The 26,951-nt window shown below is 42.0% G+C and overlaps 1 protein-coding gene across 8 annotated transcripts in view; it reads left to right on the forward strand.

The window, feature by feature from the left end:
* The first annotated feature begins 1,216 nt into the window (after window positions 1-1,216).
* The window catches only part of MLH1 (mutL homolog 1), a 40,164-nt gene continuing 14,429 nt past the window's right edge, over window positions 1,217-26,951 (forward strand). Inside the window, exons 1-13 of one of the 8 annotated variants that reach the window (XM_042860296.2) lie at window positions 1,217-1,526; window positions 3,425-3,515; window positions 3,663-3,761; window positions 5,726-5,799; window positions 9,481-9,553; window positions 11,038-11,129; window positions 11,864-11,906; window positions 14,356-14,444; window positions 19,000-19,112; window positions 20,786-20,879; window positions 22,085-22,238; window positions 23,408-23,769; window positions 25,743-25,891. In XM_042860296.2, coding sequence (XP_042716230.2) covers window positions 1,411-1,526; window positions 3,425-3,515; window positions 3,663-3,761; window positions 5,726-5,799; window positions 9,481-9,553; window positions 11,038-11,129; window positions 11,864-11,906; window positions 14,356-14,444; window positions 19,000-19,112; window positions 20,786-20,879; window positions 22,085-22,238; window positions 23,408-23,769; window positions 25,743-25,891 — 1,549 coding nt within the window. In that variant the 5' untranslated portion in view covers window positions 1,217-1,410. Of the gene's footprint in view, window positions 1,527-3,424; window positions 3,516-3,662; window positions 3,762-5,725; window positions 5,800-9,480; window positions 9,554-11,037; window positions 11,130-11,863; window positions 11,907-14,355; window positions 14,445-18,996; window positions 19,113-20,459; window positions 20,557-20,785; window positions 20,880-22,084; window positions 22,239-23,407; window positions 23,770-25,742; window positions 25,892-26,951 lie in introns of those variants that run through there. The other 7 variants (XM_008171176.4, XM_065583694.1, XM_065583692.1 and 4 more) reach the window with 7 other exon arrangements.

A 26,951-nucleotide genomic window follows, 5' to 3' on the forward strand; every position in this document is an offset into this window, starting at 1 on the left:
TGCTCTTTTAAACCTGAGGACTCAAGGAAATTTCCTTGTCTATTTCAAGGTTTTCACAGGCACCACAGACAAAGATCAAAGCTGGCTACATCTACTGAAGTATGTGCTGCTGTAATCAATCACAGGGGCGAGAGAAAGAGAGAAATGCTTGCTTGGTACCAATCTCCAGTATGCACTGTCCTATGGTTGTGACTGATAAGCTAACGCTGCTGAAAGTTTCTTCTTATCAGGACACACAAACTCCTCCCTACCATACTGGGGTTCTCCCTTGACAAATGGTTTGCTGTGCTTTACCACATCATATGCCACATACGGGCTAGAAAGCACAGCGGTGCCACTCATCACAGGGCGTTTGTCTTGATCTGCCTTTCCCACACCTTCCCCCTCACACGATGGGTGTAAAGTATCAGAGCGGTAGCCGTGTTAGTCTGGATCTGTCTTAAAGGTGACACAGGACTCTCTGTTGCAATGGGTGTAGTTGGCTCATTTGGTTACATAGTGGCAGCTAGTACGTGCTTCCCAGACACCACTGGCAGACTGGACACTCCATTCCCCATCCCTGTCCACTGTTCCTGGAAGATGCATGAGTCCTGCCGCACCCTTCCTTGCCACAGCCACAGCCACACCAACACCGCCCGCTTGGAGTCGGGCTGACTGGGTCACCAAGCGGAAAGGACATGGCGGGCCAGGCCACCTATAAGTCACCAAGGACCGTGTCATGGCCAGTCAGGGGGAGACACCTTGTGGCCAGAGCCAGGTCCCCATGATGCCAGGCAGGGAACGGCCAGGGCCACCAGGGTGGGGGCAGGGGAGCACCATGGCCAGTCACTGGGGGGCGGGGAGCCCCCCTCCTCACAGGGCGCGGACGGGCGGGGTCTCGAGTCTCAGGCTGCGGCCACCACGCGTGAGCCTCTACTCAGGGACCCCCTGGCCTGCAGCGTCAGGTGGAAGAATCCGGGCCCCGCCCCCAGTCCCTCGCGCTGCTGTTTGGGTCCCCGGCAGCTCCCACAACTACATTCCCCACAACTCTCTGCGCTACTCAGACCCACTCGTAGACCGGTCCGTCAGCCCCCCCATATGGCAGGCCGCGACGGGGATCAGCCAATCGGAACGAGCTCGTTCGCGTGCACATGTAACCACCGCCCTCCTCCCCCACCACTCCCCGCCCCCAGGGTGCGGGCCGGGAACGAGGCCCGCGCCGATTGACACCTGCCTCTTCCAATCAGCAGCTTCCAAGGCTCTCGCCCGCAACTGTTTGGCGCGAGTTTGCTAGGTTCACGACCCTGCTGTGCCGCGCGCCCGCTGGAGCGAGGAGGGGCTCGCGCTACGATCCCCGCCCTTCCCTCCTCCCACTAGGATCTGGTGGTCTCCGCTCAGAGATCCCAGCCCCTCAGCATCTCCCCCCGCCCGATGGCGCTGATGGCGGGCGTGATCCGGCGGCTGGACGAGGTGGTGGTGAACCGCATCGCGGCCGGCGAGGTCATCCAGAGGCCGGCCAACGCCATCAAGGAGATGCTGGAGAACTGGTAACGCGGCCGGGGGACCTGCCCGATACACCCCCGCGCGGCGCACGCGGGCGGGGGGCTGGGCCGTTCGTGCGCGTGGCGGGGGCAGGTGGCAGTTAAGTTTAGCGCAGCCCGACCGCCTCGGGGGGGCGGGGCCGGTTTCGGTCCTCCCGGCGCCTCCCGCCCGCCGGCGGCGCTCCTGGGCCACAGGGCGCATCACTGCGGTGCCCCCGTCTCGCCACGGAAGTTGGGGGTGGCTGGAGGTGGCCGTGAACGTGCCCTGCGCTGCCCTGAGGGGGAAACGCCACCGTCGGTGTTCTCCTTCGCTGCCCCTTACTTCCCCTGGGGCTGCCAACTTCCTACTCACACTAAACCCAGCACCTCGGCCCCGCCCCTGCTCACTCCATCACCCTCTCCCCTCCCTCCCTCGCTCATTTCCACCGGGCTGGGGCACAGGGTTGGGGTGCAGGGGAGGCTCTGGGATGGGCGGTGGGACTGAGGGATTTGGAGAATGGGGGGGGGGCTCCAGGCTGAGGCAGGAGATTGGGGTGCAGGAGGGGGTATGGGCTCTGGGCTGGAGGTGCAGGCTCTGGGGTGGGGATGAGGGATTTGGGGTGCAGGAATGGGCTCCGGGCTGGGGGTGGAGCAGAGGGGTTTGAAGTATGGGAGGGGGCTCCAGGCTGAGGCAGGGGGTTAGGGTGTGGGAGTGGATACGGGCTCCGGGCTGGAGGTGCGAGTTCTAGGGTGGGGCCAGAAAATAGGGATTCAGGGTGGGAGAGGGGCTCCGGGATGGGGATTGGGATGTGGGGGGGGGGGGAAGCAGATGAGGGCTCCATCTGGGGATGCAGGCTCTGGTGGGGGACTAGGGAATCAGGAATTTGGGCTACATGAGGGGGCTCGACGCTGGGACCGAGGGGTTTGGAGGGTGGGTGGGGGATCAGTGGTGGGGCAGGAGGTTGGGGTGGGTGAGGGGTTCAGCTGGGGGTGCAGGCTCTGGGGTGCGGCTGGGATGAGGGGTTTGGGGTGGGAGAGGGTGCTCTGGGATGGTTCGGAGGGCAGGAGGGGGATCAGGGTTGGGGCATGGGAGGAGGTCAGGGTGCAGGCTCTGGGCAGTGCTTACCTCAAGCAGCTTCCAGAATCAGTGACATATCCCCCCTCCGGTTCCTATGCAGAGGCGCGGCCAGGCAACTTTGTGCGCTGCCTCATCCACAGGTGCTGTCCCTGCAGCTCCCATTGGCCGCGGTTCCAGGCCAGTGGGAGCTGCAGAGCAGGCGCTTGGGGCGGGAGCAAAGTGCGGAGCCCCCTGGCTGCCCTTACGTGTAGGAGCTGGAGGGAGGACATGCTGCTGCTTTTGGGAGCTGTGCGGAGCCAGGGCAGGCAGGGAGCCTGCCTTAGCCCTGCTGCGCTGCCAGCCAGACTTTTAACGGCCCAGTCAGCACTGCTGACCACAGCTGCCAGGTTCCCTTTTTGACTGGATGAATTGGATACCCGGCAACCCTAACTTAACTCCTCGGTGCCTGCGGGCGTCACACCCCCAGTGTGCTGCTGGGATTGGAGAAAATAGGCTAACAATCCTCGACAGCGTTAAAGTGTGTAAAAATACACCACCACCACCCCTTGGGCAGCTTTGGGCTGCAAGGGTATTATCAGTCAGAAAAGAAGGAACCGGCTCCCGGTGTCTTTGCCTTTCCGTGACCTGGCTCCAGAATGGGGGGAAGAGAAAAATAAGGGAGACTTGATGCCATGACCCCAAAAACCCTCATAACAGCCATGCTGAAAGGTTAGACTCGTAGTTAGCCGTTTAGTAATTGATATGAGGGAAAGGGGTGTAATATAAATTGCAGTATAATTGCAGACTAAATTTCTTTGGAAGTAAATGTCACTTAACTGGACACTGAGAGATGCTTTGCTTTTTGCAGTTTGGATGCCAAATCTACCAGCATCCAGGTGATTGTTAAGGAGGGAGGTCTGAAACTCATTCAGATCCAAGATAATGGGTGTGGAATCAGGGTAAGTAAACCTACTGGACAGGTACACGTTGGTGTAGTGCTTACTTGTGGACTTTGTTTTCAGACAGTCATGATCAAATTTTCCTTGCCTTAAGAAATTGTGGAAATAGAAATGAAATGTTAATGCGTGTCTGTCTTTCTCATATAGAAAGAAGATTTGGATATTGTGTGTGAGAGATTCACTACAAGCAAATTGCAAAAATTTGAAGATCTGGCTAGTATTTCTACATATGGGTTTAGGGGAGAGGTAAGTTTATGGTTAACAGCTTGTTCATTGCCACTATGCTGTTGTGAAGGGGTGTAGTTAATTTCTGATTCCTGAAGTCATTTTAAAAAGATGGGAGTTCCTTACGAGACTCCATCTTGGCGCCGACTGTGGTTGGTGTGCGTGTAGGGGAGCGTTTAGGGTGGAGGTATAGTGCAAGGAGAAGATGAGTGATGTGGAACCAGGAAGTGTGTGTTAACTGAGTGGGATAGGTAGACAAATCCATTTGAGTGATCTGGCGAAGATTAGTTTTTGGGGTCACTCTGGTCTTCTTCCCCCATTGATATTTGAGCAATAGGGAGCATGTTGGTTCTCCCCCAGAAGAGATGGAGCAGTTTGGTTTGGGGAGAGTAAAGAGGAGGAGACTGTTGGAATAAGACCTAAGCTGTGGAGCAGCTAGAACCCCTGACTGAGATCCCAGGGCTGGTGGTAGTGAAACTGACTGGTTTGCAGAGGTGCTTGGCCTCCTGGCAGAAAATTACAGTACCACCAGCAGGATAATTGTATCTGGGGTGGCAGAATTTTACATGTGGCTCTGTAGGGGGACCAAGTTGGAGATGGATGGATTAAGTGCTGTCAACTCTGAATCACCCCCTCTCCCATTTTGTGCCTATGACCCTGGTAAGTTCCCCTGCCACTGCTTCTTTTGTGAAGGATGTGCTGTGGCAATGTGCCTTCAGAAAGAACAAGAAGTAGTTACACCCTTAAAAATTGCCATCATAGGACCTATAGTGTGTATTTACACTCAGAATAAGACTAAAACAAAACTGAGGAAATATGCAAAATAAAAGCAGGTTATACAGGAAATGCATTACTTAAAAGAGGTACAGTGGTTTTGTTAATGCAGCTAAAAGCTTCTATGCAAAGGAAGGAATAATAATTACAATTTACACCTTGTTATCTCTGAGATCTTAGAGCTCTGACAGCTATGCAAACTGGGAGGGAGGGAGACAGCCACATGTCCTGCTTTTTCTATTCCTTGACCCACACTGTGAAGTTGCAAGCAAGTTAGTCTTCTCCTGTTGGCTTAATTTAAAACTGGCTCCCTTTGAGATCCACTCCCATGAGCAGTGTGTGTTTAAATGGATTCACAGGGAGTTCTTCCCCTTTGCCGACTGGCTGCAAAATGTAATAGTTATCTCTTTAACAAAAGTGATAGCCCTTCTTATCACAACTTAATTGTAATTAGCTCTTCCTAATTCCTTGATCATCCCAGCTCTTTCGAAGATCTAGGGTTTAGCCTTGTCTTTCAATCTCACACAAAATAATAAAATAAAATTAGAAGTTTTGAAAGCATTCAAAGAAAAAGCACTTCCTGTTGTAATGCAAATATATAAATATGTTGTAAGTATATTTGTTTCAAAACACATTCCTTGGTTATTTTCAAGGTAACCTGAAAGGGGGGAGGGGGTGAGATGGGAGTGAATTTATGCCCTTTTTGCTTTATGATGTATTAAGAAGACTATTTCATATTTAAAAAGTTATTTCTAGTGTTGTGAATTTTAAGGCCTGTCTTTTCTGTTTGGGTGGAGATCTCCCGTCAAGAACCCAGAGATGTAGGTTGGGAGCTCTTCAGCCCTTAATTTTTTTTTTTTTTTTTTTAAGTATTTCAGTTTCCATTTAAAAAAGAAAATTAAGACTGTAAAAAGTTATTCCTGAGTAGAATCCTTTAAAGGAAAATAGTGCATTGATTAAGAACTGTCAAGCCTTTAATTATACCAGTGTCACTGGTTCTGTGTTAATACTTAGTCTATCCAGTGTTTGCTATTAAAATGTTGACATCTACCACTTGCAAGTAATTAACAAATAGGGAATATCACAGTAACACAAATTACTTGCAAATGGTAAATGTCTGCATTTTAATGGCTACCACTGTAGAAGTATTAATTCCAAAATTAATATTTCCTTGAGTGAGGTTTATAAAAGTTCATTTTTTCCCCCTATAGGCATTGGCTAGCATAAGTCATGTTGCCCATGTTACTGTCACAACTAAAACTGCTGATGCAAAGTGTGCATACAGGTATGCTGTGTATTCACTCTCTAAAAAGTTTGTGTTGTGTGTAATCAATTATTCTCTTTTTGGAGTTGTTAATAATATGGATGGTATTTTGGATACAAATAAAGTTATGGAAGGGATGATTTTAAGAGGAGGGCATGGACATTCAGGATAGAGGAAAAGGGAGGGAGTTTCAGGCATATAGGTGGCTACAAAAAAAAGTGCAAAGATCAAATGGAAGAAGAATAAAATGGAGCATTGTGGAGGAAGCTGTAGTAGGACCAGAGACAACAAGCATGGGGGTGATAGAAGGAAGTGAGAGCAAAGATATAGGCAGAAGCACAGTTGTGGATTGAGTGCTTTTTATTCAGACCAGAGGTTCTCAAACTGGGAGGCGTGAGAAGCTTTAGAGGGGGAAAAAAACATACTGTGCACATTTTACCCACAGCAATGAATAACTAGCAAAGCTGATTCCTCCAGACATATAAGGTCCTCAGATGGCGCTGTACATTTGACTCTAGATGGTGCTGTGCCTTTTTACAGATTTCTGTTATGCTTGCATAGTATTATACAAAGTCATTGCCATCTGTACGTTAATCCGTTTGCTATGACGCGGTGTGCACATTTAATTGTAAGCATTGATCACGATCAAAATTTTGCTTTGCTCTTATTACAATGGATTGTTGGTTCAGTTTGTATCAATACCTTACTGTTTCTGATATTTAGTGAGAGTTGCCCATGTTGATTTTTTTTTTTTTTTAAATCGGTAAAAAATTGTGTGGTGGGACAGGGGTGTAAACTGCTACAGACAACAAGTAAGTTTTAGAACCACTTGGCTCAAACTATAGAGGTAGGTAAAGTTGCTGGGTTTAACTAATTTAACATAATATTTTTGAACCTTCAAATAAGATGAACAATTCCTTTAAAGGATTTCTATTTTAGAGACCAATCTAGGGCAAACTTTCTTGTCCATTTTTCACCTTCAGATAAAATGATATACGTAGAACTGATTACTTGATATTTCCCATTATAAGACCATGTTTTCATTTGCTTATGATTTTGCCAAACTCTTACCCATGGAAAATTTCAGCCCAAGTGGTTATCTGCCTCAGACTAAATTACTTGGAGAAACTTTATCCAAAATGGTTCAGCTGTTCCGAGAATGAGGCTAGGAAAAAAAATATTTTTTTGTCCGTGTTAAAAAAAATTCTGGCAACCTTTTCTTTGATAAGCTTTGGTGACCCCATGCTTTGGAGCAAGGAGTTCAAATTTGGCAAGGAAGTGGCCTTTGTAATGAGCCTTTTGCCATTCTGATGAAAATCTACCCAAATTTGGCCAAGTTATAAGCCTTTGAAAATATACAGTTTGTATACGCTCACTAGAGACTTCTTAGATTTTACCAGCTAAATTTCCTGAAGAGTCTGTCCACACTGGGCATGTTCCCCTTGTGCATATCAGTTATGATGCAGTCTCTAATTATAGCATTATATTTGAGGCTAGTCAGGGAACAACATGGCTTAAGACACTCCAAATACAGGTGGTTTCTTGTTCAGATACGGTTTTTTCCCCTTTCTAGGTTATGTCTTGCTTTATCTTATATAAACTGACTAACCCTTTTCTTAGAGAGACAAGGTAGGTGAGATAATATCTTTTATTGGATCAACTTCTGTTGTTGGTGAGAGACAAGCTTTTGAGTTTACATAAAGCTCTTCAAGTTTGGAAAACTAGAAGACCTGAAGAAAAGCTCTGTGTAAGATCGAAAGCTTGTCTCTCACCAACAACAGAAGTTGGTCCAATAAAAAATATTACCTCATCCACCTTGTCTCCTTTCTTCTTAATATCATGGGATAAACATGGCTATAACATCACAGCATTAATCCTTTTGTTAACATATTTGTTTTAATAATTATGACCTCTTCAAATAGCTAACTATTCTCTTCCTAATTTATTTTTTCTTCAACTAAAAAAAACAACCAATGCTTTGAGCTGCTGCCCCATCAATTAAAAATCACAACATAAACAAAGGACTGTCTATAAATATGTACACCGTAGCTCCCACCCTCCTCAGCAACCTTAATCAAGAGGGGGAAAAAGATGGGCTTTGCAACACATTTGGGAGGTTCATAAATCTGGGCTCTGGCAAACCAAACAGGAGCAGACTCTACATTGAGGATTCGTTACAGAGAATGCCCTGCCACCAGTCCCCTTTTGTTATGATGAAGGAACTTCTGCTCAAGTCCCTTACCTGCCCTTAACTGTGGGGCTGTGGGACGGGGGGAGAGGTGAATTCTCAGGTAACCTGGTTCCAAGCCATTTAGGGTACCTTGAATTCCACCCTGAAGCTTATTGGAAGCCAGTGTATGTCACAGAGCACTGTCTGATGTTATACCCAAGTTGAATGCCAGTTAATAAAAGTGCTGCAATATTTTGCATTGGGCTCAGCCTCCAAGGTGTAGCCCTGGGAGAGCACATTACAGTAATATAATCTCAACCAAGGCATTTTTACATGCAAAGTGTTTAGAATTAGGTAGTTTTTTAATTTAATAAAGTGATAATAGTTACCTAAATTCTATACCTGGAAAGAGATGTATATTGGTCTGTCCCCCGTATCTTAAAGTTTGTTAAAATTTATGGGAATTTTGAAGAAAAATATCTGGCCACTAGGGGGCAGTCATGTTGTTTGTTCACTTTTTTTTTTTTTTTTTTTACAATAATGAAAGTATAGCAGTTTTTCATCTTTTTGTTTTGCAAACAGCGTTGTGAATATTGTTCTAGGAATACAAAAATGGGACAATTAAGGAAAACCTGTACCAGTTAACTTAAGTGAGAATCTCTCCTGCCATTAGAGATAAAATTTTTGTTATAACTTAGAACTACTGTATTTCCTCTTAACAGGAAATAAGTTTGTCCTATACTAACTATAGAATACATAGGTAGGGACTAGAAACATATACTACATAAACTGATTAATCTGTATAACTCACTAAAGCAATTATATCATTCAAAGATCCTAACTATAATACTCCAATAGTGCAATGAATAAAGTGCACGTGTGGGTTTGTAAGATGCAAGGCAGGTCTGCTCATCTAACTTGTCCCTTGCTGACAGCACTGTCCTATGATCCTTAACGAGGAAATAGCTGAACCTCAAACAAAAAAGAATGAATTACAATATCCTTTGCTGTAGGATGGGGTTGGAAGATTCTGTTTTATTACCTGAGCAGGTGGGAGTGATTGCAAATAGATAAGAGAATAGAATACAATTGTGGCGCTTACTCATTCACAAGAAAAGGGAAAAAAATTGCAACCAGTATAAATTTAACCACATATAAGCTTGATTAATCGTGCAAATTAGTAATTCTTTTCACATTATCCATTTTATTTCCTCTTCAAGTTTTAGAATACTTAAGTTCTCATTCAAAGACTGATATCGGAGCCTAATGTTTTTTTGTATAAAAAAATTCTCAAATATGTGCTTTATGTTCATGTAAATATGTCAGTGACCTAGAAGTTCAAAAAATAAAACTTGGATCAACCTGAAAAAACAAAAAAAACCTCAACCCTGACTGGACTGGCTTATTTCCTGAAACCCCCTTGGCCCCCCCTGATTTTTCACAAGATTCATGTCCCATCTTACCACCCACCCCCCCCACCCGACCCCCAGCTACATCAATGTCTGACAACTATTTATTTTGTTTTCTATTAGAGCAAGCTATTGTGATGGAAAACTGAAAGCGCCTCCCAAACCTTGTGCTGGAAACCAGGGGACTCAGATCACGGTAGGTGGTGGTGGTGATTTGTTACTTGTATTACCATAGTCCTAGCCCAGATCATGGACCAGTACCCTACTGTGCTAGGTAAACACAGAACAAGATGATGATCTATGCCCCCCAAAAGGATTTAGGTTAGTTGTCTTTCTTTCTGGCCTGCACGTCTACAGCTTCATCAACTAAAAATTTATTTTATAATTGTCATGTAGTTTTTATGACCTTGTGGAGTATTTTACAGATTTTTACAACAACATAAGTGCTTTGTGGAATCTGTCCAAAGACTGTAGGGCAAATTGCACAGGCTCCTCTTCCTCTCTAGATGGTGGCACTGTATAGTGACATGGGAGAAATATTTAATTTTGTTATGTTTGGACTTTACATGTAAGCATTCGGAGAGTGAGGTGCACATCATATTTAAAACCATGCAATATTGAATTTCATCATAAACTTAATGTGACACTGGTTTCCAAATCCATTGTTAGGTCTAGTGTGTTAGTTGACGTAATCACCTAAATAAAGAATATGTACATAAAACACAGATCAATATTGTGCAGTAGATGTAGCAGTATGGGAACAGAAGAGTTAGTGTTTTTCCCCATGCTGCTCACACTTGGGAGGAGCTCCCCATGAACATATGTAAAGCTACCTCATTATCCTCCTCCAAAACCCACTTCAGAACTTTTTTTTCTGTGATGCCTACAAAATACTTTACAACAATTAAAGTGCTGGTGTGCTGAGACCACTGCCTATCATGCTGACTAATATTGTTTCCTTGTACTCTGCCAGCTGTCTATCCATCTTTTGTCTCTTGTTTCACACTTAAATTTTAAATTCTTTGAGGCAGGGAGTATGTTCTGTGTTTGTACAGTGTGTTACGCAAAGGTGTCTGGTCCATGATGAGGGCTTGCAAGTGCTATGTTAATACAAATAATTAATAACAATAATAGTGGTAGCAACTCTTATAACATAAAAACAGAAAACTGAACTTCCCCCTAATATTTGTGCCTTTAGGAGTCCAACAGTACGTTTAATGTTAATTTGGTAATTTCATGAAAACCTCAGGTGGTCATTATTTCAGTTGGTCCTAAATTCACACAAGGCACTGTAGCAATGGATCTCGTTACTTAATTTGTGTTGCATTAAAATACACTGTGTCTATAATTGTCAACTGCAATCTAAGGATTTTTACCTCAGAACTCTTCTTTGAGTGTCATTTGATCTGAGGACCAAACACTGGTGAAATTTGTGCCTTCTTGTGAAACATACAGTTATCAAAAGTTTTGTGATACTTCACTATCTTTCTCGAGAATGGCATTTTGTTAGGTGAAACTAAGCAGCTAGAGTACAGCTAGAACATCGAATTTGAGTGTTCATAAATTAAAAAATGTCTAGACCATTTAGGTGATTTTATATCAAGAAGATTGGTTCAAATGAAATAAGTTTAAGTATTATTTAAATATGTGATTTTTTTTTTTTATTTTATTTTAATGCAGGTTGAGGATCTTTTCTACAATGTAACTACAAGGAGGAAAGCCTTAAAAAATCCAAGTGAAGAGTATGCAAAAATATTAGAAGTCGTTGGCAGGTAAAATACTGAAATAAAGAGCTCCATCTTATTTTATCTGTTGGGTTGCTTTTTTGTGTTGGTTAATGTAGAACAATCCCAGTTTATATCCAAATATCTGTTTGATAAATTAGAAACCCAAAATAACAACAGAAACCGTGGAGATTACTTTCATGGTGGTGTCAGGCTGTCATTATATTATATCCCATTAAAGCCAGGTCAGAGTGAAAACTAAGCAAGGACCTTATGTTTTGGCCGATTGTGAATAAATGCATTGGGATTCTCACCTTCCCAGGGATAACTGAACAGGTCGACCAGTTTCCTTCTCCCTTTACCAGAAACTGAGAGTTTATTCCATTGTACTGAAAAAATCACTAAGGGTGAGATGGAGCTTTTGTTGTTCTTCATAATACCAGGCAGTTTGACACTGGAATGCTTTAGCTTTTGCCTAGAAGTGGTAAACTGATAATTTCTAAAAAGAACCTATCATAATTTCCTATACGTGGAGTAATCTAGGTTGATCTTTAAATTTCATGTGGTTTGGATGGGTCAGGTAATAGCAAACTGTTACTATCTCATGTGGCAGTTGGTTTGAACTGAATTTCTTTTAAACAAAGAAACTGTTGCTGTATAATAAGAAATGTAGTTATTTGTTCACATGGACTTGCTTGTTAACTGCTTTAGTAGGGTATGGAGGGACAACTTGTCATTTATTCTTTCATGTACTGCAGTTTTGTTTTGTACTTGTTTTTCAGGTATGCCATCCACAACTCAGGCATCAGTTTTTCAGTTAAAAAGGTATGTAGAACCTTTGTAACTTCACATACTTACATCAATTAAATAAAGGACCTGGCCTTTTGCCATGGATTTTGTAATGGGAATAGCCTGTGAGGTGGTTTTCTTTGCATGTAAGAGAATTTGTTTTTCTGTAATCTGGATAAACTACACATCAGTTTAAAATAATAAATCAAGATAAAAGCTGAGCATCAACAGTTCAGATTTTTCCTTGAGCTCACAAAGCTAACACTTATCCATTTTGTTTTCTGAGATGCTTCAGGGCGTAAACCAGTCTCTAAGGAGTTTGGATGAGACATGGGGCAGGGATAGATTATCCACACCTGCCTACTATGGGGTCTCTTGAATCTCCCTGTGAAGTGGTATTGGCCACTTTAGGGGACAGGATACTGGACTAAGTGGACTGTGGGTCTGATCCAATCTTGCAGTTTCTATGTCACCCCCTTGTTTGACTGCGTTCCCTATTACTGGGATTTGCATGTTTTTTTTGCAGTTATTTCTTTAGGAATTTTCATTTATTGTTACAAATCTCTAAAACAAGAAGTCTTAAATTTTACTGCTTCTTAAATTTAAAATAAGAGAGTATCATATTTTAACTGCTAGAAGCTAGATGTCTTTTTATCCAAATTGGAGTCAGGTTTTTGTAGTGAACTTTTCCCAAATAAGCATTGTCTGTACCATGAAACTTACTTTTTGCTGAACGTTGCCATCAGTAATGGGTACAGCTGAACTGATGCTGACCGTGGTTTAGCTGGAAGTGTAGCCAAAGACAAACCATGTTGATATGATGCTGAAAGTAGCTGCCATTTATAGTCGGGCTTCCAACATTGCTACCACTGGTGGTGGTGTAAAGTTTTTGTTTAAAAAATAAAAATCCCTACCGTAGATAAGATCCTTTTCTTTCAAATAGTGATGCAAAGGAGAAAGGAAAATCAGTCTATAATGAACACTAACAGAAACTTCATAACATTGAGGTCCTGCCCAATACTTCTTTATTAATAAAATCTTAGTTTTCAATTGACAAACACTTACTAGCTGCTTCTAAAATATCTTTGTTCTTGATTGAGTTTTAATTATCAGCCAGCAGATTTCTCAGGATTTGCTTACAAATGTAGCTTTCCTTTAGCTTATTTTTATTTATTTATACTTAAATAATGAAAAAGACTCTTTTTTTTTAAATGGAGATATCCTATCTCCTAGACCTGGAAGGGACCTTGAAGGTGATGGAGTCCAGCCCCCTGCCTTCACTAGCAGGACCAAGTACTGATTTTTGCCCCAGATCCCTAAGTGGCCCCCTCAAGGATTGAACTCACAACCCTGGGTTTAGCAGGCCAATGCTCAAACCACTGAGCTATCTCTCCCTCCATAAATAATGAATAAAGGCTTTAGTTACCCTGACAATTAATGGTACAACATAGCACCAAACAGTGTTTAAAAAGCAAACATTCTGGTAAGAGCAAAACTCAACTTGGTTAACTTAGCTAGATTAGTCAGCCAGCTAGCCAACCAATGACAAAAAAGCTCCTTTCCAGATCTGCACTGTTTTGGAAACATGCTCTCGCCTTTCTCTAAAAATCCTGTCAAATAGATGACTTTCATAGCATGCCCAGAAGGTCATCGAATTCAGGCTATTTTGGACCAAGCACTTATGCTTCTCTCTATATCATTTTCAAACAAAATAAAAAGTAACCAAAAGCCCAAAACCCTTTTAAAAAAAGTTGCACAAGCACATAGGAGCCTCACTCCCATCACTTTCAGTAAGGCTTGACTTTCAGTGGGATTTAAGCTTCTAAGTACCTAGGTCACTTTTCAAAGTAGAACTTTGGTTCTTAAGTCACTTAGGTAACTTTTTCAAAAGCACCTATTTGAAAATGTTACCTAAAGACTATTAAAATATTGTTTATTTGGCAAATGAATAAACCACATTTCTTGCACTCTTCAAACGTGCACCTGGAGCAGTTGCCCATTATCCCCATATTTTGCCACCACACATTCAGGCACTTCAATGTTGCCGTTCTAGCTATACCTGCAATACTCTCCTAGTATAGATGCAGTTTATACTGACAAAGTGCTTTTGTACTGGTTAGGCAAGTGAAATAAGCTATGCCTACTAAGCACTTTCTTGCTGGTATATCCGTGTATCCTAAGGGTTTTGCCAGCATATCCCTGTCCAATAGTGCTAAGCCAGCAAAAGTTTCTACTGTACACCTGACTTAATCTCCTCTTTGCATAAATATCTACAGACTTTTTAAAAAAGCAAACTCCCCCCCCCCCCCCCCCCCAAAAAAAAAAACTTCAGGCAAAACAAAAACAGAGTTTGTGTCCCATACATTTTTTGTCCCAAACTCAATAGAAAATGTCTTGCAGTTGTTATTGAATAGATTTCTAAAACTTCAATAATAATTGTATTTGTAAACATAGACCACTAATTTCTTTTCTCTTTTATTTTTAGCAAGGTGATACAGTGGCAGATGTTAGAACCCTATCAAATGCCACAACAGTGGACAATATTAGGTCCATTTTTGGAAATGCTGTTAGCAGGTATGTTGACCATAAAGTTGTTTTTAAATGAAATCTTATTTTGTAGCTCTATTTAAAATAAATAATTAAAAAGACCCAAAATCTCTGTGATGATCAGAGTATTTCATAGTAGGATGGTGCAGATAAATGTAGTTATTGAGAACGCATACTACACTATTTAAGTTAAGATAAAATAACGTAGGGTTTTACTACACAGCCGAGAAAAAGCTGCGGCTGGCTTGTGATGGCTGACTCGAGCTCATGGGGCCCTGGCTGTGGGACTGTTTCATTGCTGTGTAGACTGCTGGGTTCAGGCTGGGGCCCGGGCTCTAGTACCCTGAAAGGTGGGAGGATCCTAGAGTCTAGACTCCAGCCCGAGCCCGGAAATCTACACCGCAATGAAGCAGCCCTGCAGCCCTAGCTCCACTAGCCTGAGTTGTCTGGTACGGGCCAGCCGCGGGTGTTTAATTGCTGTGTAGACATATCTTTAGTAGCCACTGAGCTGCCCGTGAAGAGGCCTTAGACTGTATTAACTTTTCAGCAAATTCCTTTTAGGTTTAACGAAGATTGGGAAAGAACAGGGCTCTCCTTACCTATATGCAAAGTACTCAGCTGCGTAGGGCACCAGGAAATTTGTGGCACCAAATTTCCTGATGCTCTGCGTAGCTGTGTGCTGCTCCAGACCCTGCTCCACATCTTCCCCAGAGCCCCTGCTCTGCCTCCGCCCTGCCCCTGCTCCGCCCAACCCCCCCCCCCCACTCCACCCCTTCCCCAAAGCCCCCAGACCTGCTCTGCCCCACCTTGACTCTTCACGCACCGCCCCTTCCCCAGCCATGCCTCTTCACGCCCCTGCTCCGCCCCCACTCTCCTGAGGAGTGCTGCAGGGCTGGGCCTGCACTCATCGGCGGAGGGAAGTGCAGCAACCTGGCCCCAACTGTGCCACCGCTGAGTGCTGGGGGGCGGTTCCCCTCTGCCCCCCAAGCCAGTCCTAACCTCCCCCCTACACCCCTAATGGAGACCTGGGGGCCAGCCTCTTCCCCCACCCCCCCACGGAGGGCTGCCCCCTCCGTGGTGGGGCTGCGTAGGGCCCTAGAATAGCTAGGGATGCCCCTGGGAAAGAATGATGCACGTTGCACAGCTCTCTCTAACTCACAGAAGGGTCTTTCATATATCCAAGAACAGGGTCAGGGGGAACTAGGAATATTGCCACATAAGTGTCTGATCTTCCCCTCAATGTGCAGAAAGGGCACTGTCTGTACCTGGAGAGAATCTTCTAAACACTGATCTAGAGGACAGTTTGGCCCAATATCTTCTAGAAGTGCCCAGCCACTTCCTACACTGGTGAATCTCAGTAATTCCTCCTATTACACCTTACTTGTTAGAACTAGTAATTCCTTCAAATGTGCTTTTCTGAAATCTTAAATCTGATTTTGTACAGTGACTATAAATTCGAATGAGAGCTCTCATTGAACAAATCACAAGAAAGGGGTTATAAAAATATCCCCTACGCCAGAAAGTCTCAGCAGTAGTTGTAGGAAGAATCCCTCCCATAAAATGCTTAACTGCATACATTTCATAGAACAGTTTTGCAGAATGCTTTGCTGCCAACTCTGTTGGACTCCTGCCAATACTGATAGGAAGGTCAGTTTGATTCTGTTACTAACATTAGAAGTTACAGCTAAGGAATGGAACTGACTGTGTGACTTTAAAAATCACATTAACTCCTTTCTAGGGAGTTATAATGATAAATTACCTAGGCTTAATAGGATTTCCTTGGCCAATGTAAATAGGATCTAACTGGGCTATAAGAGTTTTACAAACTGTGATGGAGACTAATATAGTTAAGACCTGTCTGCACTGACCAGGGGAAATGTGTTTAAGCGCTCTCCACTCTCTACCAACATCCCATCCCTTAATGCAGATCAGGTAAAAGTGGAGAGTGAAAAAGTACGTAGGTCATTGTTTCAGGAAAAGTAATAATATTCAGTTATGGACCCAGTGACAATTTTATAGTCTCTCTTGGTCTCTCATGTGTCTTTAATCTTGAGAGTACTGAAATTCATGCTTGCCAGTGATGATGTAACAGTCATTCCTGGTCCTTGATAGCCACAGGATATTGGGCAATGTGGCATTTTAATTTATTGAAAAGCTACTCTGGATAATTTGGAGAGACGTTTGAACTTGTTCTTTCTAATTTTACTATCAGTTTGAGGGTACATGGTAAATAAGACTACTTGGCTTCATTATTTGTATGAGTAATAATTGTATGTACCGACAAAACATTTTAAAACTCTTTAAAAGGATTCTGATATTCGGTAATTATCACATAAACAAAACATCTGCACTATTGTCATAGCAGTGTTGTTGTAGCCATGTTGGTCCCAGGATATTAGAAAGACAAGGTGCGTGAGGTAATATCTCTTGTTGGACCAATTTCTGTTGTTGTGAGACAAGCTTTTGAGCTTACACATAGCTCTTCTTTGGGTCTTCGAAAGGTACTTAGAGTGTCACAGCTAAATACAAGATGGAACAGATTGATTAGTGTAAGGAGTTAACATGTATTTCAAAGGACCATTCAAGGTGAAGTGGCTCAGTAACACCCCTCCAGTCACAAGGGCAAAAGGAAGGGGGAGGGGGAACTGCAGTTGTGTGGGGTGTGAGTGGGTTATAGATTGTTGTAATAAACTATAAATCCGTTGTCTCTATTGAGTCCATGTTTTTGCTAGACACTAGAAGTTATGAATTTAAGCTCTCAGGCTCATCTTTTGAATGTGTTGTGCACATTTCCTTTGAGAATAAGGACTGAGAGGTCAGAGATAGTGATCATTTTGTGAAAACTGTTCTCCCACAGGTGATGTGGTGTTTGTCTTTTATCATTATTCTGTGAGAATTCATTTGAGAGTGTAGTGATTGTCTGGTTTCACTCACATAGTTGCTATTGGTAGAGACCTGCGTGGATACAAAATTTATATCTGCGGATGCAAATTGGTATCCGCAGAGCTGCAGGGCTCTACTGGGAACCGCAGCGGCAAAAACAGCAGCCTGGGAGGCTGCTGCTTCCAGGAGCCAGCGCCCTGTGCTGGCAGTTCCTCCAGCGTGGCTGTCTGCCCCCAGCCCCATCCACTCGGGCGGGCACCAGACTCACCTTTAGCTGTCCCTGGTCGTGCTAGTGCTGGGGGCTGTACAGCCACACTGGAGGAGCTGCCAGCACAGGGCACTGGCTCCTGGGAGCTCTGCTTTTGCCTCTGTGGTTCCTGGTAGAGCCCTGCAGCTCTGTAGATACTGATTTAGATCCACAGATATCCGCATCCATGGATATAAATTTTGTATCCATGCAGGGCTCTAACTATTGGGGCATTTAGTGCATTGGATGATATACCACATGTGAAAGGAATGTGCAGGACCCATGGATCGTGAAAGGTATATTGTGGAAGGTGTTGATCATTATAGCATTGGAGATATGTCTACAGGTTTTGCATCTATTGTTCTGGCAGGGTCTGGTGCTGCTTTGAGTTGGTGTGTCATGGTCTCTGTGGAACTTGCTTTTGATGATAAGGTTGAGGAGTTGTTCGAAGGCCAAAAGAGGGATTTCAGGAAAGATTTATTTCATTATGTGGTCCCCATAGAATATGGGTTGTGATTGTTCGATGCCCCGTATGCATTCCAGTGTGAGGTGACCACTAGGGATGTGCAGTCAGAGAGAGGTTTATTTCTGTAATGAAGCAGGTTTTCTCAGGCTATTTGGCCCATTCCATGATGCAATTAACTTCTCTATTGGAGTGTCCTTATTTGGTGAAGGCGGTTTTAAGTTTGTCAAGGTGTATGTTCTGTGGTATCTGAGTGCCTGGCTGCAGATAACAGATTTTTGGTGCGTTTGGGGTGCTTACTGGATCTGTGAAGGTGGGTATGGTGATCTGTGTGTTTCTTGTATATAGTTTTCTGTAGGGTTCCATTGTTGAAGTGGATCATGGTTTCCAGGAAATTGATGCTAGTGTGGTAGTTTAATGGATGGGTAGTTGTGGTGGAAATCTGAGGGAGTTTAGTTCATCTGTCCAGATGATGAAAATATCATCTATGCATCTCAGGTGTATCATTGGATTCGTGGTGTATTTGTCCAGAAATTTTTCCTCAAGGTGGCCCATGAAGAGGTTAGCATATTGCGTAGCCATCCTAGTACCCGTGGCTGTTCCCATGGTTTGGACAAAGTGTGTGGTGTTGAATGTAAAATTGTTATGGGTGAGGATAAAATGGAGCATGAGTTAGGTGGTGTGTTTGTGGTGGATATCTGACTACATTTCCTAAACAATCTGCTCCGCCTTATATTTAGCTTTGACACTCTGAATACATTTCCCAGACTTGAAGAAGAGCTCTGTGTAAGCTTGAAAGTTTCTCACCAAGAGAAATTGGTCCAATAAAAGATATTACCTCATCCACCTTGTCTCTCTATATAACCAAATTCATAATGGTGTATTTCTACTTGCTGGTAATGTAACTATCTTAAACGCATGTCAATAAAACCTTTGCACAGCACTGCATATTTTTATGTATTCTCTTTCAAAATAAATACTGTCTACAGAGAACTGATAGAAGTGGGCTGTGAAGATGGAAAGCTGGCCTTTAAAATGAAAGGCTACATAACGAATGCAAACTACTCAGTGAAGAAATGCATGTTTTTACTCTTCATAAATCGTAAGTGCAAAGAAATGTGTATAGTTTGTATATGCTTTGTTTCTTTTTGCATAATTTTTAGCAGAGTGTACATCCATTTCTTTCTAAAGAAAAGCAGCATCAAGGCTTTGAACGTGCACCTTTTTGAAAATCACATAAGGGTTAAATTCTGCCATTGGTGAGATCTTGTTGTAAGCAGGGAAGTCGAAGTCAAACCAAATGTTTACCTGTCTGCAGTGTTTTGTGGTCTGGAGTGTTATAGAGTGGCTGGAGCCAGGTCCAGACTATGGTAATCCGTACGTACCGTGACCGAGTTCTCTGTGGCTCTCCCTACCCCCACTTGCCATAGCCTTCTCCACCCAGACAGGTAGAGGTATGGGGCCACTTCCTTCTCCCAGGAGTGGGAGAAGGGGCCTTCCTCTCTTCTGCCCCCCATTCCTCTGCCCCCCACAGCAGCAGGGAGGCTTCCCCAAATACTTACTCTTGAACTGGAGTTTATCTGCTGGAGTGGGTGGGCAGATTGGGCCTGCTGTACTTTTCTCCTCCTGTCATACACAGAATCCTCTTCTGGGATAATGTTGGCAGTGCCACCTAGGGTAATGGGATTGTGGAGTTAACACTGCATTAAGATGCATGGGGCAGTTCTGAGTTATTGTTTCTATCACTGCGTCAGTTGCTCAAATCATGTTTTGAGGCTTTACTTCTACCCATAAACTTATTTAAAAAAAAAATGAAATTCTGATATAATCATGTGATTCCAGTTCCTGGTGCCTTAAACACAGGCCTACGGTGCCTATATCTTAATCCAGCCCTGGCCGGAGCAGGGGAATAGGTTTTATTCCTGTCTCGCAAAAGGATTAAACTGTTCCTTGTTTTGGTCACTAAGGGAAGACCGCTTTCTTATCTCCTTGCACCTGAATATGCACAGAATGTCATCCAGGCTAAGTGACAACTGCTTTATCTGAGTAACCTTGTTTGTGCTGCAGGCTAATTTCACATAAGATTAGCTCTGGCAGTGTTCTCCAAAAACATCACATTGCAAAAAGGTCAGAACTCTTGTAACTCTTGTGTTGATCCTCTCATAAAGTCATGTGTATGGTCACCAAGAAGATTGCTTTCAGAAGAAAGCTTTAGGGAACTCGTAACATTCGATGGACTGCTGCATGAAGGTCACTGAAGTGAAAAGCATTTCATGTGTTTGCCTTTAACTTGTGGGATCCCATTTAGGCTCTCCCAGCACACAGCTGAATATGCTACTGCATGAGATTTGGAAAGTGAAACTTAGACCCTGACTACATTGAATGATGAAAAGGAAGTCTGATTATTAAAACTGAAATAATCTTGAAAATTTTACTGTTTGTAACGTAGGTTAAACAAATCATATGAAGGGGGGAAAAAAAGGAAGGGAAACTGACCATATCCTAAGAGAACTAGGGAAGAGCAAGAATGGACTAGTAAATGGAAAGTGAGCAAAATACCTTATGGATCAATTTTTAACTACCGTAGATTTGTATCCGTGCTTAGACACAATGAATAGATGCTACTGGGGAAAAAAACTTCAGACTCTTGTACAGCATGAAGTTTTGGGTACAAGGGAGTACTTATGTAACATATAGTGTGTTTAGATGTGCAGTTTGGACAAGATGTCACAGAATGCTTTCCCACGATTGTCCCCCTTTTATTCTTCATTCCAGATCGACTTGTGGAGTCAACCGCTTTGCGGAAAGCTATAGAAACTGTATATGCTGCTTATTTGCCAAAAAGTACACATCCATTCCTGTACTTAAGGTAAAGTAATAAAAAGTCTTAGGGCTTGTCTTTACTATCCTGCTACATTGGCGCAGCTGCCAATGTAGCATATCTGGTGAAGATGTGCTATGTTGACAGGACAGCACAGTGTAGACAGTGCTTTAAGTCTATTTAACTTACATCGCTCAGTGATGTGTGAGCGACGTAAGTTATATTGAGTTAAGCAGTAGTGTAGACAAGCCCTTAATCTCTAATGCCTGTCTTGTAGGGCAAGTCAGAGTCATCAGTAGCTAGATAGAGGGGATCAACACAGCTAAGGTGGGCTTTAAGCTACAGCATGGGACAGTTTATTCCCAAGCACGTGGTAACTGAAAGTGTGTTTCTTTCATCCTTTATAGACTAGCAAGTCCAAAACACTAAAGAAAAGGCTTGATTTTTCAGAAGTGTTGAGCACACACAACTCCAGCTGCAGTCTGTTGGATTTGTGGGTTTTCAGCACTAAAAATCAGGCTCCCTGACCTTTTCCACAGCAAGAGCAATAGGGAACACTCATTTGTTCTATCCAAAACTCCATCTATCTGCCTCTCTGCTTTCTAAGAGATAGCAGGGAGCAAGAAGGCTCTTGCAGGGCCCTTAGTGAGCAGTGAGGAAAGCTTTTCAGGAACCCCATCCTGGAAAAGACCTTGGATAACCAAAGACTGGTTGAAGAGTCGCAGAGAGGGTGGACATTTTTTGTTTTTGTTGAAAGATAGTTTTGAACTTTAGTTGGGACAAGTGTGACTAAGGACTGTGATCTGGCCTGATAGATGAGTTACCTGACAGAGAAACCACCAAAGTGCTGGAGTGACCTTCAGCAGCGGCGCTAGCCCAGTGAGGGGCTTCTATATGCCAGGCCTTGTCGCAAAGAGGTGGCTAGTGGTGAGTGTTACATGTATCCACTGAAAAAGTGACAGCTTCAAAACATCTTTTAGAAATATCATATAATAAAATTAGTTCATTAATAGGCTGATCCAAAGTAAATGGAAAAAAATGGGTTTTGAATCAAGCCTCTTAGTATTTAATAGATATCTAAGTATCAAAACAAGTAAGACTCCTCTGCAATACCATTCGTTTTGCAGGCCCATTTTAGCTGCCTAAGGTAGACTTATGGCCTCAGTTCTGACACATCTTGTGCTGAGCATATTCACACACTCCTCCATCAGTGGGATATTTTTAGGTTAGTTTTCCTTTAAAATGTTTTGCAGCCTGGAAATAGCCCCTCAGAACGTAGATGTGAATGTGCATCCTACAAAGCATGAAGTCCATTTTCTTCATGAAGACAGTATCTTAGAGAGTGTGCAGCAACATATAGAGAGCAAATTACTGGGCTCTAACTCTTCAAGGATGTACTTCACCCAGGTGAGAATATAACTGTTAAGAGACGACAAGTCTTCACTGTGTTGATAGCCTGTGGAAGCAAGTATTCTAAGTTCAAGATTAGAATCTAGTCTGGGCCAGATACTCCTATTGTACTGTGGATCGTCTCTTGAGAGCTGTGCTGTCTTTTATGAAGTGTGTTTGCCAACATTTATTTTTTAAAGTGACAGTGTCTAATTCAAATCTAGTCAGTTTGGGGGAGGAAGTTAAAAGTAATTTCAGGTACACTGACTTTAAGTCTCCTTGCCATTGTTTTTTCTGTTTTGTTTCTGCGTGAAAGACCTATATAAATAATGGAAATGATTATACACAAAGTGCTGTCAAAAGCACAATGAAAACAGACTGAAAAAAAATATGGAAAAACATTTTTCTTTATCTTTCAGTCAGTCATCCTGGGTTTACAAATAACAACAAGATAAGATATTTTCAGACAGAAGGGTGACTTTAAAATGGACTCTTATTCATGTTTAATCTTTTACAGTATATTAAATTAATGTATTTACTGTTATACATTTGTTTAATTTAATATTTAGGTTTATAATTAAATACTAAATTAAGTAGAAGTATGTATTTATTTAACACTACCAATTTTTGTTTTTGCATAATTTTGTTAGTTTCAAAATATTGTATTTTAGATCAATACAAAATAACTATATAACCTAATAAACACACACACATAGGTTAGGGGTTTTTTACACTTCTAACACCAGGCAGGACTAATACCAAATATAGTATAGCATTGCTAGGGATAAAACTCTGTTTATTATAATAAACGGGCAAATAAAAACATGTTTAAAAAGGGATTGGATTATATTTCTATGATTATAATTCTTATGTAAGTAGACTATTGTAAAATAGTATCTATAGAATAATAATTTTAATTAAATCTCTTTTTCATGTGCTTATTTTTTATAATACACACAGGGGATTGCATCTTCAGAACATTTAAAGATTAACAATTTCTTAACAATAAAGATTTCATTAGGGTGAAATTCACCCAATGCAGAGGGGGCCCAGGCCCCATTTAAGCACTTAAATTGGGCTTAAATGATATTTAAGGGGCCAAACATACAAGGGTAAATAAGCATGTACAATCTCCTGACGACACTGACTCTCTCCTCTCCTTTCCCTCCCCCATTTTTGCAATGAAGACTTTGATCCCAGGAGTTGAATGCTCTTCCACTGAGGTTGTTAAATCAGCAGCAAGCTCCTCTTTCACAGCTAAAGGAACAGGTGATAAAGTCTATGCCCACCAGATGGTCCGCACCGATTCCCGAGACCAGAAGTTGGATGCTTTCCTTCAGCCTGTAAACAAACCCTTGAGTACAGTGCATACAGCGCTGACCCTAGACGGTGGTACAGGACTTTCTGATGGCAGATCCAGACAGCAGGATACTGAAATGGAAGATCTCAATGACTTCGATACAATGGTTGCTGCACAGAGGGATTCAGTGATGACACCAGAGGGACAGAAGGAAAGTGGAAGGCAGACTCCTGAAACAGTCCCTACTAGGTAAAGATGATCTATGCTGGATAGTTGTATTGTTGTGTTTTTATCAGAATGGATAAAAATTGATGTTTTTAAATTTAAAAAAAATGTTTTTTAATTTAAATCAGTTTTTTAAAATTTATATTAATATGTTTAATTTTAAGAAATAAACCCATTGAAAATTACATTTTAAATTGACAACTTATGTTAAGGTCTAAAATGATAATCTGTTAAATATTTTTTTGTATTTAATTTAAAAAATTTAAGCAGTGCCTGCTTGTTGCCAAGTTTTTAAAGAAAGGCAGACCACTTAACTGGTGGTAGTCACTTGCTAAGCACCTGGAATCAGAGTTGTTGAAGTGCTAAACCAGCTTTTGACAACAGTAAAATTTTCTGCAGGTGTAAACAACATTTTCTCAATTTTAGTTTATTCAACTAGTTCAGTTCAATGAGTAGTTACTTCGAAGCTAAGAAACCAGTTGCATTTGAAAAATCAGGAAAGCTCTTTTCCCTCTTCCAGTCTATGAATAAAAACTAGATGTGAGAGGATGAGATCTGCTAGTTCTAAAATCTTGATGGATATGGTGATGAGAAGCAGTCAGTTCAGTTCACTGGCTATAGTTGATACTACTTTTGTTTAGTAAATCCATTAGTTTTAAATGCAAAATATGTTTTTATAAGAGACAAACTTTTTTATCCAGCACATTTAAGAAAAAATAAATGCTGTTTTTGTGCATTTATAATTGAATTTTCATCCAAATAGAGTTTGCTACAAATGGCAAGTAAAACAAACTAATATCTAGTAAATAAGAGAAGTATCACTCACCATAAAAGATAATAAAATTTAGACTCTGAATAAATGTAAGTTAAATTCTATAGTTGCTTAAATAAATGTAATAGGTATAGTGCATCCTCCTGGTTAGCAAAAAAAAAGCACCAAATTTAGTGTAATTAGTTGCAAATCAACATGTTTTAATAGTTACCGACCAATGAGAATCAGCTTTTTTTTGTGAAAATAACTAAAATGTACAAATGCAAAACAATTAATATTGATTATTCAAATCAAGGTTTTCTGGTTGTTGATTTGAATCATTGTTAAAATAGGTGATTTAAATCAGTTCAGCCTGCAGTTTATGCAGGTGTGCAGTCAAGTTTGAGTGCTTTTTTTAAGAAAAAGGGATCAGGAAAGCTATAAAACCAAATATGAACAAATATTGTCTTGAACTTTCACAGAGGAATTAAACTCTTTATTAAACAATAACACACAAGCCTTGTGCTTCTGCTGGAGAATCAGAAAGTGAAAATGACCATTCTCCAAGGTGAGAGATGAATATAAAGGAAACTAACAGCATAAATGGTGAAAAGTAAATAGGGTATGTTTTATTGAAGGTGATCATGTATGAATCATAATCCCGTATGTTCACCTATGGAGGGTTAAGTACAGGGGGGAGGTTACACAGTGTTCCTTCTCCAGTCTTGCACACATTCTCTGGAAAAGATAGTCTGATCTGAGGCTATTTAACTATATGCAAAGCTCTTAAAAGAGGATCCCCAGAGCAGCCAGTCAGGGGAGGCCCTGGTAGTGCTGGTCAACTGGAGCTGCTCTGACAGTTTGTCCAGAGCTACCAGGGAGAGAGAGTATTTTTCATTATATTAAAGAAAATCAAATGTAGTTAAGGAACACACAGGATCTTTTGTGATATCTCCTTTAGGGCCTGGTCTAACTCCTGTTGAATTTGATGGGTGCTGAGTTGGGCCTTTAAACAGTTGATTTGTCCAATGTGATTAGTAATAAGGATCCCTAAATAGCCTTGACTGTTTGTCAAACAGTGCCTTGGAAATTAAACAAAACAATCTTTCCTTTGAAACTTTTTGGAGCTAGCTGGGTTTCCTGATAGCTGTTTAATGTAGGGTTACCACACTTCACTGCTGAGTATATACTTGTATATCATTCTAATGAGAATAGAAAATATTTCCTCTTTGTCTCTGTATTGCAGAAAGAGACAGTGGACAGGCTCTGATGTGGAAATGGAGGAAGATGATACTAGAAAGGGAATGACTGCTGCCTGTACCCCTAAGAGAAGGATTATTAACCTAACCAGTGTGTTGACTCTGCAAGAGGAAATTAGTAGCCAAGCACATGCAAGTATGCAAGCCACTTGTTCCTCAAGATGGTTATTTTTCTGACAGTTAAACACAATTGCTTGGACTACTTAAGATAATTTTATAAAAGTAGTACAAGAAGCCTGTTTCTGTTACACACCAAGAGCCCCAGCAAACTTTCTTTTGTATCTTGTTCATGTTTCTTAGCTTGCAGATTGACCTGCTAAACCAGAGCAGTATTGAATTAATCCAACTGTCTGAGCAAAATGTGTAATAAGTTTTTTAAACCATGATGACCAGCTTCTGCAGACATTTCCCACTTAGACAGGAGAGGTGTACGCTTCATATCTAAGGGCTGGTTTAGCCTTTAGTAAGCCTGCATATTAAACCACATTACTAAACAAAATGCACTAACTTAATGTAAGGCTTTTTTCCATTCCAAATACAGGTATTAACTCACCCCATAGATGAACAGCCTGCAAAATTGCAGCCTAAATACCAAGGTTCTATGTTTATTTGCTCTGGATACAGGGACAAAGTGAGGTTTCTTAAACAATGGAACTTTTGTAAAACAATAAGATTTTTTTCCCCCCTCTAATTTCCATGCATAGATGTTTAAGGGTAAGCCATGCTCACAGGAATTTTTTTTATTGCCTAGTTGCAAGTCTCTGAAAATAGATTTATAATGGAAACAATGATGGGACAGATTAATTAAATTGCTGTAGCTTGTGCACATCATTTTTATTTGAATGAGGAAAGGGGAACCACTTTCGCCGTGTCACTTAGGGCATGGTTACACTTGCAAATGTAGAGCGCTTTGAGTTAAACCAGCCTTCGTAGAGCGCAGTAGGGAAAGCGCTGCAGTCTGTCCACGCTGACAGCTGCAGGCGCACTGCATTGGCCACATTTGCAGCAATTGCAGCGGCATTGGGAGCAGTGCATTGTGGGCAGCTATTCCACAGAGCACCTCTTCCCTCTGACGCTGTGGCTTGTGGGAAGGGGCGGGTGGTGTGGGGCATTCTGGGTCCTTTCCCAATGCCCCATGATGCATCGGTTCGCATCCCAGCAATCCCTCTGCTTCCATCCACAATTGGCGCCATCTT

This window comes from Chrysemys picta, chromosome 2 (assembly GCF_011386835.1).
Source record: "Chrysemys picta bellii isolate R12L10 chromosome 2, ASM1138683v2, whole genome shotgun sequence".
NCBI lineage: Eukaryota > Metazoa > Chordata > Testudines > Emydidae > Chrysemys > Chrysemys picta.